Source organism: Rhinichthys klamathensis, unplaced genomic scaffold (genome assembly GCF_029890125.1).
Source record: "Rhinichthys klamathensis goyatoka isolate OS25496 unplaced genomic scaffold, OSU_Roscu_1.1 h1tg000121l_1, whole genome shotgun sequence".
Classification (NCBI taxonomy): domain Eukaryota; kingdom Metazoa; phylum Chordata; class Actinopteri; order Cypriniformes; family Leuciscidae; genus Rhinichthys; species Rhinichthys klamathensis.
The window spans coordinates 6270696-6288399 of NW_026606658.1; the positions used below are offsets into that span (position 1 = coordinate 6270696).

Here is a 17704-nt window from a genome sequence, read left to right on the forward strand (position 1 = left end):
GGTGATGAATGTGAATGCTAACTGACACATTGAACTTCATATTTTTGTAATATCTGTAAGTTCCAGATTCTAAAACTAGCATTTCCTATGTGGGGTGATATGGGGAAAGCGGGATGTTCTGCTAAGGCCTGAGAATAAAAAGTGGATTATTAGACAATTTGGTTTTACAGTTCTTTTAGTACATTAAAATGGAAAAGATTTGATTTGTTATTTATGCTTTCTTAATACAGACCCAAAGGAAACAATCAGCTTGGCCTACATGCTTTGCTACATCTCATTATCAGTTTTGTACGTTTATACTTTCATAAGTTACATGTTCCCTCAGGACATTGTAAAACAGAAGAGCATGAGAAAAGAAGGCAATACAATTGTGTTTTTCTCTTTTCCTTCCTTACCTAGATCATAATATGATAGTTATGGGAAGAATAATACTATAGTGTTAAACTTGCTTCATTGTGGCATTGGTAAACAGTATATGAATAAACGGCTTTTTTAGTGGCTATTTTTAAGGGTTTTATGACTTGGCAGATCAGCAATGCTGCAAACCTCCTTGAAAAGAGACAGCAGATGTCCATCATGTTTGCAGCTACCAGATTTCTGACATTTCAAGGAATGTATATTCATAAAATGTTGCCCACTGAGACTTTTCACTCTCTCTTGTACCAAAAGAGTACATTTTCAAGCTCTTTATTAATTCACAGAAAAGTCTGTTAACCCAAGTCAAGAACTACTTTGGACCTTCTAACCATAATGAATTAATACTAGTTCTCATTCTGTAGTGATTTGTGAGCTGGTTCATACAGAATTATACAGGAGTTCCTATTGTGAATGGTCCACTGTTCCATTGTAAATATTGATAACATTATGTAATCTGAATACAGACAAAAATATATGCGTCAGCCCCATTGCATGTTGAGCGTATAAGGGATGCATACATTAGTATTATTATTATTATTATTATCCAGTGATGATGTGTCTGCCGCTGTTACTGCTGAGACAGAGAGAGACCCACAGCGCTCCACATGGCAGAGAGCAGTAGCGCAGACGACCTCATCTCCAATCAGAGCTGGAGGAGTCCAGATAATATATTCCAGTATACCTTTCTAATCCAATTATACTGACTCACTCACAGAATGAAATGTCAGACATTAGTGAGTTAGTTGTTTTTGCTATTCATGGATTTGTATTTAGTTATTTGCATTTATTTACACATATTCTTGATTTGGAAACAAGGAATAAATCAACCCCCCCCCCCCCCCCCCCCAAACTGATGAAGGATTGTGTCAGTAATGGAAATATAGGACCTTAAACCCTCTCATGTGCAAGGATTTTCTGACACATTGTGTAGCATGGAAAGGTTGTTTTCCGTTGTGTTATTTTCCGGCGGTTTAATCCATGTAATCCAGTTTTTACCATGAGCGCCTCTGAGCCTCTATGATATTTGTTTACTTCCCCCAAAAGACATCATGTCAGCACTTCACAGAAACTGAAAAACTTGACTTCTTTTCCTTCCCCGCATGTGAATTTGTTCAGACTTGGGGCAGATGGCACACTGGGTTTTTGCTATTTAAAATCTCAAATGATGTATTTGCATATAGTCGTGAATACACAGAAAGATTGTTATTGTTGATGAAAGATATGAAAAAAAAAAAAATTGTTGAGTTAACTTCACTTTGAAAAGAAAAACAAGACCTAAATTATAAATTGTTACAACAATATTGAAATTTCAAAAAACAAATAACAATAGATGATGTTGCTGCATTGCATGACATGTCATTTGTGAATCTAGATAACATTTCTAAATGTTTTCTGGCAATGACCTGTAAAATGTTTGCTAGGGAATGTTCACATTTCAATATAAACCCACAGTGTGAAATGACATTTATAAGTAATTGCAGAATCTCTGGACCAGATAAAGTCAGTTCTCTCCAACTGTCACTACAGAATTTTGTAACTTTTGTTGTAATAGAACACCGGTGTTGAGCTTATGCAAACCATCTCATCTCCATGACAGACTTGATCTATAGTTACAGGTACCTCACTGAGCTCAGATGTGTGTCATCAATATTTCATATGGAGACATTTTTTCATTTGGGTATGAACAAATGCCATCAGACTCCCCACCTGAGTCCCCTCTGAAGACCAGGCATGAGCATGTCTTTTCAGTACCCAAAGTAATAAGAAGAGAATGATGAAAATACCAAGGGGAGTTTTAGCAGCTTTTGATTACTCTCTCTCTCTCTCTCTCTCTCTCTCTCTCTCTCTCTCTCTCTCTCTCTCTCTCTCTCTCTCTCTCTCTCTCTCTCTCTCTCTCTCTCTCTCTCTCTCTCTCTCTCTCTCTCTCTCTCTCTCTCTCTCTCTCTCTCTCTCTCTCTCTCTCTCTCTCTCTCTCTCTCTCTCTCTCTCTCTCTCTCTCTAGTCACATACACACTGAAAATGCATTGACATTTGGAAGTGGATCCTAAATTGCTCTTTGCTAATTGCTTTTGGTTCACACTAATTCTATAATGAATCATTTTGATCATTTGGTGAACGAGTTTGATCAATTAGAATGGACAGACTCAAAAGAGCTTTACACAACAGCAATGTTCAGTTGATACAATATTTTTGAGCACTTATCTAGAAAATGCCTATTTTATTATTATTTCATATAATATAATTTTTATATTTTTTGTTATCTTATATATTTTGTCATCTTTATTTATATGGTAATACTTACAGTAAGGTCTCATTAGTTAATGCATTAACTAATTAATATAATTAACAATAAGCAATACATTTGTTACAGTATTTATAAATTTGTGTTAATGTTAGTTAATAAAAATACAACTTTTCATTGTTAGTTCATGTTCATTAAACCATTACATAACATTAACATATACAACCTTTGTTTTTAAAAATGTATATGTTCATGTTTACTAATGTTGTTAACAAAATGGAATGTAACATTTTACCATATACTGTATATTAATTTAGTTGAGGTTTAATTATTTGAATGTTTATTAATTTATTTTTTATTTATGGAAAATAAATTTTTTAAGCTGTTTTAACCCAAATGGACTTTAGTACGGAGCTCCTAAGGGGACATGGTGATGTGAAAAAAAATGAGAAAAATTAAATTTTAATGCTTTTGCGCTCTCTCACAAAAATGTATGCGTTTCCCCAAGAAACTTTGTGTTCGCACCCAAAATATTTGCGTTCCCCCATGAAACTTTGGGTTTGAACGCTAACTCAAAAGGTTTGCGAGCGAACGCAAAGTTTCGGAACGTTTCGGTTCCACAAAGAGGCGGAACACAATAGGTTATGCAAGGGAACGCGATTGTTTTGCGAGAGAACAAAGTTTCTTGTTGGAGCGCAAAAGTTTTGCCAGCAAATGCAAACTTTATTCACCACCATGTCCCTTTAGGGGCTCCGTGCCCGGTTGCATAAAGCACCTTAAGTGTAATTTTCCCTAAAGGTCGCCCTTATGTTTCCCTTAAACCTAAGGGTGTTGCAGAAAAATACCCTTAAGTGTTACTTAACGTTTTTTTTAAGTGAAATGTCATAAATACTTAGAATTTCCCTTAAATGCTGTTTTTTCACTTAAGTAATCGTTAAGTGTTGCATAAAACCCCTTAACGGTAATTTCCCTAAGTATAACTTAAGGTTTGGAAATCGTAACCTTAAGAGTAACGTGGACAAAAATAAGACGACATGGCTGAATTTATGGAACCAGCTGAAGATCATAGGGAATAGGGAGAACCCTTTGGACTAATTTAGCGATGAAAAATTGTTGCAAGAATACCGATTTGATCGACGCACAATATTTGACATCACTATCAAACTAATTACACGCGACTCGTGTAATGACAGACAGAAATTCACAGGAGAACGAGCTGATTCTGTGTTTTAAAAGGAATCATGACAGAAGAAAACAGGTATGCTATGGAAATATACTCAGCTGTATTTCGAGACACAGAGCCAGAAGTGCATTCACAAAACCTAAACAAATGCCAAAGCATGAGACGGTGAACAACACAAACTGCAGCCACTTTCGGAGCTAACGCGGTGTTACGTGATAGCGTCACTGGACTGACACGTGATATTCCGACATGTTAGTGTTTTGCGTATCTATGGCAACAACAGACTTTTATAACGTGAATCCAGGATCGCTGTCGTGAAACACTTAAATGTTTCCCTTACCTAAGAGAACCGTTTAAGAGATTATATGCAACACCCTTAAGTTATTCTCTTAGGTAAGGGTAAATCGCCCCTTAAGTATCATACTTAAGGGAAAAACTTTAGCAACCAGAGATCTATTATTGTGGGTTTTTTTTTTTAGTAAATGTTTTTTTTACCTTGAATTTTTCACACTCTGAAGAGGAGTCACAATCAGAATAACTGAACTGTGTACGTAATTTTTTTTCATTCGGTTTTCTCTGCCAAGCTAGAAATTACTCTTTTTTTTTTTTATATTTTTTTTTTTATATGTGTGCTACCTCAGACATTCAGTAACCTTTAAAAGAATGAGAGTGAAGGACATGGGTTGTCTGACCCTTCTCCTTCAGAGAGCAAACACTCTGCTTCTCAGACATGCTCTTCCTCATTCATGAATTCTGACCCGCACATACACACACGGTTCACTCCACAATGAATGAAAACAAGCCTCAGAGCAGAATGGAATGGCAAAGACGTCAGTCTGTTTTCAGAAACAATACAAACCGCAGTGATGATGTCAGCAGGAGGCTTTCTCAGAGAGAACAGGAGTTTTAGAACATGGTGCCATGACCCACTGAAACATGCATTAGCGGGGGGTCATGGGAAAGATGGCCCTTGGGCCCTGCTACTCAGACACAGTAGGAGAAGGATAAATAATCCAGAGAGAGCATGTTCTCAGCACTCCGCCGTGAAGATCTCCGCTGCTTATTTTGCTTCCACACCACTTGTTTAAAGTACAGCTTCTCTTCCTTATGCAACCAGAATCCTTTGCAAAAAGCTGTTTATGACTGTTTAAACACTAAGGATTATTTGCACGGTTGAATGAATCCTCAATACCTGTTGACTTAAACAAAAATGGCTTGTGGCTGAGCCGAGGGCTGACTTGAATAGGGATTCTCATTCTGCTGCGACTTTTCTATAAAGAGCCCAAACAATCAATCTCAGTAATAACGTCAAGCTATAGATTCTGTAATTCAGCAATTACGAATGCCTCTCTCAAAGGGACCATGGTGGGATATTAGCAAACCTCCAGTTAACTTGGTCTCCTAACTGAGACCAAACTAATAACCTTTGTGTGAGCAGCACACATTGTTATCCATTAGGCTTCCACAATCCATGCATGCCTGACAGAGACAGAGACAGATCATGTTGCATATACACAGTGGATATATTAATCTTTTCTGTCACCCATAATGTAAACGGCATTGTATTTGTTTAATGTATGTTCTCTTTGTCTTTATGGTTTAGTACGGTGGAGCGTAGAGAGGAAGGTAAAGGGAGAAAGAGGTGCAATGGGACCAGGGCAGGTTTAAACACCAGGAGGTGGAAAGGTTTAAATTGCTGACCATTTAATTTGTATTGTACTTCAGTGGTCAGCTTCAGTTCGGTTTGGTTTTTTCTACATTGTTATACTTTGTACATTGCTATTAGGGCTGCTTGATTGGATCATTTCGAGGCAAATACCGATAACCGATATTCTAAGACAGACTGATCTTATTATCAGTATACAGTATTTCTTTTTTCAGAGAGTCTTTTTTACTTGCCATGAAGCTCGAGTCATTACATTTTCTACCTTTTTGGGGTTGGTATTGTTTTGTACGTGTTTTTTGTGCCCACCAAAGCTGCATTTATTTTATCAAAAATGCAGTAAAACAGTAATATTGTGAAATAGTATTGGAATTTTTATGGAACCATTAAAGGTAATTGAGATTGGAGGAAAAATGAGATTGGAGGAAAAATTATGTGTCAATGCTTTCACGTTCTCTCGCAAATGTTTTGCGTTTCCCCGAGAAATTTTGCATTCGCTCGCAAAATGTCATTGTGAGCTAACGCAAAGGTTCTGCGAGCAAACGCAACGTTTTTTGGGGTAAACACAAATGTTTTGTGAGGGAACGCAAAGTTTGTCGGTGGAACGCAAATGTTTTGCGAGGGAATGCAAATATTCTCGGGGGAATGCAAATGTTTTGCGAGGGAACGCAAAGTTTGTCGGGGAACGCAAATGTTTTGCGAGGCAACGGAAAGTTTCTTGGGGGAACGCGAATGTTTTGCGAGGGAACGCAAAGTTTCTCGGGGGAACGTAAATGTTTTGCAAGGGAACGCAAATATTCTCGGGGGAATACAAATGTTTTGCGAGGGAACGCAAAGTTTCTCGGGGAATGCAAATGTTTTGCGAGGCAACGGAAAGATTCTTGAGGGAACGCAAATGTTTTGCGTTGGAACGCAAATGTTTTGCGGTGGAACGCAAAGTTTCTAAGGAATACAAATGTTTTGCGGGGGAACGCAAATGTTTTGCGAGGGAACGCAAAGTTTCTCTGGGGAACGCAACTTGTTTTGCGACGGAACGTAAAGTTTCTCTGGGGAATGCAAATCTTTTGCGAGAGAACGCAAAAGCATTGAAATATACTTTTTTCCTCCAATCCCATATTTTTTCACCACCATGCCAATTTAAATTTGTACAATTTTCTATTGTAACATATACTTTATAGTGTAATTTATTTCTGTGGTGGTGTCACATGATCCTTCAGAGATAATTCTAATATGCTGATTTGGTGTTCAAACAACAATTTTTATTATTATCAATGTTGAAAACAGTTGTGCTGCCTTACATTGTTCTAGAAATATAATTTTTTATAGAGGAGTTGTTAAACATGAGATGAACAATAATACACTGATCCGTTTAAGGGAACTATTTCACTCCTTATGAGCACATGGCTCTTTCTGTATCAGAATGTTAATTCACCTGTGACGATGGTGTTTCTGGTCAGGGTGAGTCAGAGTCCTTACACAGGAGTCTCTAGATTGAGTCATATGAGAGCATGAGGATGGAGTCTGTTGACAGTGTTACTGTCTGCTATAGAAAGAGGAACAAACAGTCCTGGCTCAGGTCAGAGCAGAGAGCTGGAGAGGACAGCACCTGCTGCGTGGGACGGCTGTGTGGCACAGACAGAGGGCAGGGGGATCAGGAGGTTTTTTGTTTCTGCGGTGTCATTTAGTTTTATGTTTGTGGACCTAATCTCACATCTGTTTACTTCAAATGCAAATGGAAAAAAACAAACATCAAATCAAAATTGAATCAAAATCAAAATCATTTGCAGTTCCATCACAAACCCCAATCTGGGAAATCCTGACGTAATGTGATATTATAATTGAGTTCAATTATATTACCTTAAATGTGTGATGTAATGGATTACATGACTAGCTACAGTTTTTGTCATGTAATTTGGAATTAGTAACCAACTAAACACTATTTCTTGAAGGCAACATTTTTCCCCCCCCATTTTTGGGGTCAGGTGATAGTAAATAGTCATAAGACAAATAAGGTGTGTTTTGACACAAGATACTTGGCTAACATTATAAATGGGCCCCAGGGAATAAAAAAAAAAAATTATATATGATATGAGCCCTTTAAGAATTTATCGTATTTTCTTTTATGTCTTTGATAATGATTTTTTAGATTTGATTTACTTATTTGGACTTCAGAGAGATAGTTACAGTCATGAAGCTGTTACTTATCCATTTGTTACCCACTGTGTTATCTAGTAGTATCCAGCAAGGATGCTGTATGAAATTTATTGCATGTGGTGTGCGTGTGAGTATGTGATGTTAATGCCCGTGGAGTAAAGCGTGGGCAGAGTCTTAGTCCAATAGATGCCTTCACAGGAGACACCTCTAATGTGTTATGCCACACACACACACACACACATATGAATCTACTCTGATCCAGCACTGACTCACCCGTCACTTTCCCTGCTTGTCTGGTTCTCTCCGCAGGAACGCATCTTCCTGACGTTGTCCAACTACATATTTACTGCCATCTTTGTGACCGAAATGACAATAAAGGTAGGTGACGGGGTTGGCATTTGTCTCTGTGTGGTGTATTCTCTGACAGAGGGTGAACTAACACACCGCCTGGGCTAGAATACCAGCCAAAAGCAGTCTAACTTCAGTTCCCTGTGGCTTTTATAGTGACGATCTCTCTTAGATCAGCAGGGCTAATGTAGTCTGGTAAAAACATGTCATGTCACTGGCTTTTCAGATAACCAGACTTGCAGCTCTTTTACTGTACTTAAAAAGGCAGTTCCGCCAAATATGAAACTTCTGTCATTATTTACTCACCTTCATGTTGTTGCAAACTTGTATGACTTCCGTAATTCCACTTAAAAGGAGTTTTCAAAGCTGGGATTGTCACTTTTTTCTGTGCAGTTAGAATGAACAAGCTTCAAAAAACATGCAAAAGCATCATAAAGGTGTTACATTTTTTATTTTCATTTCTGAATTTCGTTTTGGAATATGGGGGGGGGGGGAATCCCCCTTAGATGATTCTCATGGGGGGGATTTTTTCCAAACAAAATTATTACATTTATCTTGCCTAAATGTTTGCGCTCATTGCATTTTTACAATGGGGTAATATTGTTGTTAAGAATTTACACATCACAAGGAAGCTTGATTTAAATTGTTTAATTAAATTGAAAAAAGTAGCACAAATAAATACAATAGAATAAAGATACAAATAAAGACAATTAAAGAGAAAAGTTTTTGAATAGGTCTAACACTAGTATTCATATACAGATACTGAATAAAGTAATCAAATGGAAAATAACACTGGGTAGTATTTTAGTCCTGAATAAATTAAATACATAGGCTATTAATCCTGATTCCTTTAACTTAAAGCCATCTTTTGTTGTTTTGACAACAAAATTAATGGCACGGATCCTGTGTTCATTATACTGGCATACGTTTTATGCTTATTAAAGACAAAACCGACTATATTTAGAGTATAGCCTACTCACAAAGACCGAAATTGACAATTTTGCGTGTTAAAGCAATATAATCCGCGAAAAATAGTTACTGGCCAGCTGTTTTTGAGGCGGATTTTCTATGAATGTGCGCATAGAAAATAATCTCAGAGAGCGCGCGAGCACAGATTAGTTTAAAATCGCTTGAATGTTTAAACTGGTAAGACTTAAAAAGACTTCAGTCACGATGCACTGCTGGCCCGATTGTGCAAATGAATATTCCGCCATGTCCCGACCTTACAGTCTATGGTCCCGACTCCAAAACGTGAGTGTGTATTATCGCCGCAGCGCTTGATGCCTGCCTTGCGCAACACATTATGAGAAGAGATAGAAGACGCGCGGCACCGCTGAACACTCACGCTGTTTGTGAAATTGCGTCTGGAAGATAGTTGTTAAAAGAATGATTTGATTTTATTATCTGTGTGGATTACGATCGGGGGAATTTCCCGCATTATAAATGGGAGACCTACGGGAATGATTAGAATTATGCGCAATACCCGCAATCCCGCGCCGAAATTCGAGCCCTGCAGGAAGGATAACTCTGGGAGTTGGAAGGGTTGTGATCGCCTACCTGAGTATCGCGATTTCGATTTTATATCGCGTATCGTTACAGCCCTATTTTCTTCCCTTAGTTGGTCAGAACAAACGTGGATGTTACTTACTTGTTCAGATGACATTTTAAGGAGAAAATTCTTATGTTGGTCATACTTCCAAAAAGTAGAATCTGTGATTCTGAATGCCAGTATCCACATCGGCGCGGTGACTGACAGCTGCACACTCACCTCAAAACATTGTGTTCATCCACGCAGTGCCGTGTCGAGGTATAACTCACGTAAAGTTTATAATTCCGCGAATAACTGCAATTGCAGATTTCGACCAGAGATGGCGACAAAGAGGAACATTTTTATTTTTTATTAATAATGAAAACAGATGTGCTGCTCAATATTTTTGTGGAAATACTTTTTTCTGTCAGGATTCTTTTATGAATAGAACGAATAGAAAGAACAGATGAATAGAAAGAACAGAATTGATTTGTAACAGAAATAGAAGCGGTACACTTGCAGCAGTCAATAGCTCACAGAAAGATTATCAGTGAATATAACTTCAATTTCAGTCTGTTCCTCACACAAAGTTATTGTATGGCTTCAGAAGACCTGGATTAGTGCAGAAGTCATACTTTTATGGTGCTTGAAATCTTCAGTTGCCATGCATTCATTGCTGCACAAAAAAATTAATTGACTGACTTTTGTTGTTCCGCAGAAGAAAGTAAGTCATACAGGTTTGGAACAACATGAGGGTGAATAAATAATGACAATATGTTTTGTGTGAACTATACCTTTAAGTCACTGCTTCCCTTTGACAATTACAAATTCTAAACAAAGACTACGGCAGCAATATTAAAATCCCACATGTTCAACTGCTGCCAGTCAACTGAATCAAACATTTGAACAAATGCTGCCTTATAAAGGTCCTAAAAAGAGCACACTGACATGAAAAGTCTATAAAGTAAGGCCTGCTCTCTATTTTCCACTCTTCACCACACTAGTTAATACTAAGGGGTGGGGGGTGGGGGGTGGCGGGGTTGTCTGCCAGATATTCAAATGACTATCGTTGAAATGGAAGAACATGTTGAGGCCTCTCTGGAGAAGACAGAAAAGTTCATAGGTGTCAGTCACAAAGGTCTAGGGTTTCTATTCTGGGGCCCTGCTTTATGCCAGGTCACACCCACCCAAGAGATTTCAAATGAAAATCATGGCAGAGAATAATCGTACTCACTGGAGGTTAATTAACGGCGACTGACAAAAACTTTCCGGGTCGGATAAAGATGACAGGGCTGTTGAAACTCCTGGCTTTTGTTGCCTGACATGCCTTTGTTCACTTTGAGGTCTGATCACATTGTGGTTTGATATATTCACCAGCAACATCATTAGGAGCTGCACATTCATGCTTAGCACTTTTTAGTCAGATGATTCTCACTCCTGGTTTGTTTATCTCAGCTTTTTTCCTCCCCTCTGAGCCCCTTTTATATGCCAGCTGTATGCCAGTCTAACCTGATATGTTCTCAGAAATGCCACAATAGTGTGAAAGAACTAAAAAAGAACTGAGGTGAATAAGTGTGTTTCTTCCCAAATTCAGATTTCAAACACATCGGCTTTCTCACATTTCTTGTCATGTGCATATTCTTTTTGTGAGTTTCTAACACAGTACGATTTTGAAAGAAGGGTGCATATTTTTACCAAATTGTATGTACTTTTTAACATCTGCAAGATTAATTTGTTATGAAACTACTGTACACAAAGTTCATAATTGTGATTGATACAGAAAATATGGTTTTACAGATATGAAGTATTGCCTGCCCTTAAAGTTGAAATATTTATTTAGCATATATAAAAATATATATACAGTATATGTATATGTGTGTATATGTATATGTGTATGTGTATATATATATATATATATGTATGTGTGTGTGTGTGTATATAATATATATATATATATATATATATATATATATATATATGTGTGTGTGTGTGTGTATGTACGTATGCACATATACACATACTCTATATATTTTATTTTATTTATTTTTTGCTAAATAAATACTTCAACTATATATATATGTATATATATGTATGTGTGTGTGTGTGTATATATATATATATATATACACTCACCGGCCACTTTATTAGGTACACCTGTCCAACTGCTCGTTAACACTTAATTTCTAAGCAGCCAATCACATGGCGGCAACTCAGTGCATTTAGGCATGTAGACATGGTCAAGACAATCTCCTGCAGTTCAAACCGAGCATCAGTATGGGGAAGAAAGTTGATTTGAGTGACTTTGAACGTGGCATGATTGTTGGTGCCAGAAGGGCTGGTCTGAGTATTTCAGAAACTGCTAATCTACTGGGATTTTCACGCACAACCATCTCTAGGGTTTACAGAGAATGGTCCGAAAAAGAAAAAACATCCAGTGAGCGGCAGTTCTGTGGGCGGAAATGCCTTGTTGATGCCAGAGGTCAGAGGAGAATGGCCAGACTGGTTCGAGCTGATAGAAGGGCAACAGTGACTGAAATAACCACTCGTTACAACCGAGGTATGCAGCAAAGCATTTGTGAAGCCACAACACGCACAACCTTGAGGCGGATGGGCTACAACAGCAGAAGACTCCACCGGGTACCACTCATCTCCACTACAAATAGGAAAAAGAGGCTACAATTTGCAAGAGCTCACCAAAATTGAACAGTTGAAGACTGGAAAAATGTTGCCTGGTCTGATGAGTCTCGATTTCTGTTGAGACATTCAGATGTTAGAGTCAGAATTTGGCGTAAACAGAATGAGAACATGGAACCATCATGCCTTGTTACCACTGTGCAGGCTGGTGGTGGTGGTGTAATGGTGTGGGGGATGTTTTCCTGGCACACTTTAGGCCCCTTAGTGCCAATTGGGCATCGTTTAAATGCCACGGCCTACCTGAGCATTGTTTATGACCATGTCCATTCCTTTATGGCCACCATGTACCCATCCTCTGATGGCTACTTCCACCATGTCACAAAGCTCTAATCATTTCAAATTGGTTTCTTGAACATGACAATGAGTTCACTGTACTAAAATGGCCTCCACAGTCACCAGATCTCAACCCAATAGAGCATCTTTGGGATGTGGTGGAACGGGAGATTCGCATCATGGATGTGCAGCCGACAAATCTGCGGCAACTGTGTGATGCCATCATGTCAATATGGACCAAACTCCCTGAGGAATGCTTCCAGCACCTTGTTGAATCTATGCCACGAAGAATTGAGGCAGTTCTGAAGGCAAAAGGGGGTCCAACCCGTTACTAGCATGGGGTACCTAATAAAGTGGCCGGTGAGTGTATATATATATATATATATATATATATATATATATATATATATATATATATATATATATATATATATATACATACATACATACTGTATACATACATATACTTATATTATGCAAAAATTAGGACTATAATGACACAATTCGTCCGTCTTCCATTGGTCGGACAAACGGATAACCCTGTCAAATAACTCGTTTGGGTTAGAAACTATAGAAAATGTTTTATCATAAAAAAAATGTACACAGCTTGGCTTTAATTGAAATTTTATTTAACATTTGTGTTTTAAATCATCTCTGCTTGTTGGTGTTGTGAAGGTGGTTGCTTTGGGTTGGTGTTTTGGCGAGAAGACCTACCTGAAGAGCAGCTGGAACGTTCTGGATGGCATGCTTGTGATGATCTCTGTGATTGACATCCTGGTATCCCTGATCTTCAACAGCGGCACTAAGATCCTGGGCATGCTGCGGGTGCTACGTTTACTGAGAACCCTGCGGCCGCTCAGGTACGCTGATCACAACATCCATTCAGTGTTGCATTTAGTCATTACGCTAAATAACAGTTACAATTACATCAAAGCTTTAATGCACAAGTGCACCACCACCTGCCTTGCTGGAGGCAACATAAACACTTATATGTACTTTGGGTCAAAATGCGAGATTTGCACTTCTTAAATCAGCATCCACTTTCTTACAGGAAGCATAATTAATGTACAGCCTGAAGTTCCACAATTAGCCTCTTCCTCACTTAGATGCATCAATTAGCTCCTAATTGATGCAGTATGTAGCTGTGTTTGTGTTTATGCATATTTATGTGTATTTGTGTGCATATGTGTGTGTGCCTTGCACTTTTCCTCCTGCAGAGGGAACTTCTGGAGGCCTTCCCTACTCTTAAATATTTATGACATATTCAAGCAGAAAATCGAAATCAAATATTCAGCTTTCCTGCCCAATTTGCCCACAAAATGCTTACACTGGTCTATTACCCCCAGTCGCTCTCTTCTCTCTTTTCAAGTTCGGGGTCAACTTCCGCTAGTTCCTCATGCTACCAAGAGACTTGTATTAAAAATACATCGTTTTCCAGTTATTGTGTTTCAGCTATGTTGGTACAATGTTATAGTGAACAAATGTGCTGTCAACAACATTTTTAAAAAGGAACTGGAAAGAAAAAAAAGATCGTTTGGATTTGTTTTCGCAATTTATTCATGTTTCTCAGTCAGATACTAGGAACTTTAAAAGGTTACACTATTTTTTAAGGGTGACGTGGTTACATTGCACTTACTCCAATTCGTACTGAGTAATATTACTGAGTACTGAGTAATTATGCATAATTTACTGTTATTACTATAAGTACATGTAGTAATGTGCAAATATGTCACCTTAAAATAAAGTGTTACCCTTTAAAATATTTAATAGGTAAAATCAACAGCAACAAAAGAATGATTTTATTTGCTGCTTATTTTTGATGCCACCTGTATATGAACCATATAATTTTTATATTGCATACATGTAAATTATTTACTTTTTCACCTGCAGAGTAGTAAAGAAAGGAAAAAAAGTTGAGGATAAAATGCTGTAATTACATTAATTTAAAAACATTTCTGAAAAGGAAATGTTATTGAATTGTTTTACCGTTTTATTAATGCAACTCCGTAAGATACAAGGAACTTATAATAATAAAAAAATAAATAGGTAAAATCAACAACAACAAAAATAATGATTTTATTTTTTATGCCACATGTACATCATATATATTTTTATTTTGCATTAAAAACTTCATACCTGGTCTGCTAATTAGTGACCTGTACCTACTTATATTTTTCTGATTCCATGATTTTCTAGTTTTTTTTATGTATTTATTTGCATTTTAATGTGTGCTGATGAAGCATAATAGTTTGCTGAACTGTACTGTGCCAAATAATGTTGAGGTATTTTGATGAGCATGACAAATACGTCTCCCAGAAAATCTTTTATGGCATTCTTCACTAGTTTTCTAAAACAGCTAATGAATGATTTATTTCACAACCCCTGAGCTTCACTATTACTCCACTGCTACTGAATAGTGCATAGAGATCCAAGCATGCCCTAATAGAAAATTAATAGTATATGGAACAAAACTTGAATTCCTTTTTTGATTCTAATGAAGTATTGAATCCTCTAGTGGCATATTACATAAGGTGAATTAACCTTTAAACAGTATATCTGATAAGGTCCCATTATAACTAATGACAGTTGCTTCATTTGACTGTCAGAGAATGTAGAGCACCCGGAGAGGAAAAAACGCCCTGTAAATTAAACATGAAGCGGTCTGTGTTTTCACCTCGAGCTCCTCTGCTTGAACATTTTAAAGATTCTCACACAGAGTTTCCTCCACTGCCAGAACGCTCTGCTTCAGATAACTTTACTGTGTGTGCAACTGCCTCTGCACCACCGAACACCTTTTGAAAAAGTTTAACTTCTTGATCCTTCCCTAGACAGACTTTATATTAATCCACCTCAGTGTGAAGTCCAAGTTGAAATCAAAAGAAAGACAAAGACAGCTGTAAAAAGTCTCCACAGCGTGGGCCCAGCTACTTCTGCAAAAGTCAATCCAGGGAGGGGTGGGTAATCCAGACCACATGTGTATCTATTCTCGACCAGTGAGCTTAAAGGGACAGTTCACCCACGAATTTAAAGGTGTCGTAGAATGTTTTTTATTATTATTTTATAAGGTTTCCTGGGTTGCCCTTATAATGTTAGTATGTTTTTTAGATCAAAAATAGTCATAATTTAGAAAAAAAAGCCATTTTTCCTAGCCTGATTTTAACCTCTGAATTGAACGCTCTGTTTGAAGGGGCGTGTCAAGTCAAGTCACCTTTATTTATATAGCGCTTTTTACAATACAGATTGTATCAAAGCGCTTCACAGTGATAACATGAAAACAATATAACAAAAACAATATAACAATATAACAAAGTTTGTTTCTAAAAGAAATTGCGTCAACGTCCACCTTAAGTAAGGCAGATCAATAATATTATTGAATATTAAATGTTAAATGTCCCCAACTAAGCAAGCCAAAAGCCAAGGCAACAATGGCAAGGAACCAAAACTCCATCAGGTGACAGAATGGAGAAAAAAACCTTGGGAGAAACCAGACTCAGTCGGGGGGCCAGTTCTCCTCTGGCCAACGAAGGAACAGTGCATGATTCGGGCAGCATTACAAGTCAGATTGGATCGGAACATTTAGAGTATTTTTTGGAAGTCCAAGTATGCACGCCGGTCTTAAGACGAGTTGTTGAGGATCAGTGCCGTCCACCATAGAGAGTCCATATCGCCCGTGTTGAGTCGTCACTTCATAGGCTTTGTGATTGGAGCATCTGAAGTCTCCGTGAGAGGCTGGATACAAACTGGAGCTGACGAACGCCATTTTCTCGGGACTCACGTCCCGAGATAACAGCAGAAAAGCAAAGGGAAAATAATTAGCGTAGCTGCTGTTCATAATGATGATTTCCATAACACAGGCGTAAAAGACAAAACATGAAGACAGTGACTCTTGCGTCCCAAAATCACCCCCCTCCGTCCCCCACTCAACTCAGCCCAGCTTACTGACCTCTACGTCCCTCCTGCTGCTGAGACCTAACCACAATCTCACAATCTCTCCGCAGCCCAACCATACGCGCCAACCCGTTGACTAAGGCTGTCGAGCCCCACTGCTGCGTGAATAGGCAGTTTCAGTGGACAACGGTTCCGTATGGCATACTACCTACCGCAACACAATATCTGCCCAACCACCCGTCATTCATGCAATATACACAGGAACGTAATGACTGCAAATACTATGCAACCTATACAGATAACCTACAGTCTCTTCAAGTTTTATAGTATTAAATGCATTTGATCTGATTCAGCAGTATAATAAAAGGTAAGCATTATGTAAATGCTTGGCTAAAAAGATGCGTCTTTAATCTAGTTTTAAACTGGGACAGTGAGTCAGAGCCTCGAACAATATCAGGAAGGCTATTCCAGAGTTTAGGAGCTAAATGTGAGAACGCCCTCCCTCCTTTAGTGGACTTAGATATCCTAGGAATGACTAGAAGCCTCGAATTTAGTGATCTTAAAGAACGCGATGGATTGTAGGGCGATAGAAGGTCCATTAAATACACAGGAGCTAAACCATTTAGGGCTTTATAGGTCAGTAATAGTACTTTGTAATTGATACGGAACTTGATAGGTAACTAGTGTAGAGATGATAAAATTGGTGTTATATGATCATATTTTCTTGACCTAGTAAGAACTCTAGCGGCTGCATTTTGCACTAACTGTAGCTTGTTTATTGAGGATGCAGGACAACCGGCTAATAAAGCATTACAATAATCTAGTCTCGAGGTCATGAATGCATGGACTAACTTTTCTGCATCGGAAACAGATAGCATGTTACGTAATTTAGCAATGTTTCTAAGATGGAAAAAGGCTGTTCTTGTAACATATGAAATATGATTTTCGAAAGACAAGTTGTGGTCTAGTATAACTCCCAGGTCTTTTACCATAGAGGATAGAGTAACAGGACATCCTTCTATATTAAAGTTGTATTGTAAGTGGTTTTGTGGATAGTTTTTTGGACCAACAAGTAATACCTCCGTTTTATCTGGATTTAGTAGCAGGAAATTATGCGTCATCCAGCATTTTATATCTTTAAGACACTCTGTCAATTTTGATGAGTTAGTGTTTTCATCTGGCCGTGATGAAATATATAATTGAGTGTCATCAGCATAACAGTGGAAATTAATTCCATGTTTTCTTATGATATTACCAAGTGGCAGCATATATATTGAGAATAGCAGAGGGCCTAACACCGATCCTTGCGGCACT

The 17704-nt window shown here is 38.0% G+C and overlaps 1 protein-coding gene across 9 annotated transcripts in view; it reads left to right on the forward strand.

Annotated features, from left to right (window-relative positions):
* The window catches only part of cacna1g (calcium channel, voltage-dependent, T type, alpha 1G subunit), a 254008-nt gene that overhangs the window by 173965 nt on the left and 62339 nt on the right, over positions 1-17704 (forward strand). For all 9 annotated transcript variants that reach the window (XM_056255722.1, XM_056255715.1, XM_056255714.1 and 6 more), the window contains 2 exons: positions 7969-8037; positions 13178-13362. In XM_056255722.1, coding sequence (XP_056111697.1) covers positions 7969-8037; positions 13178-13362 — 254 coding nt within the window. The remainder of the gene's footprint in view (positions 1-7968; positions 8038-13177; positions 13363-17704) is intronic.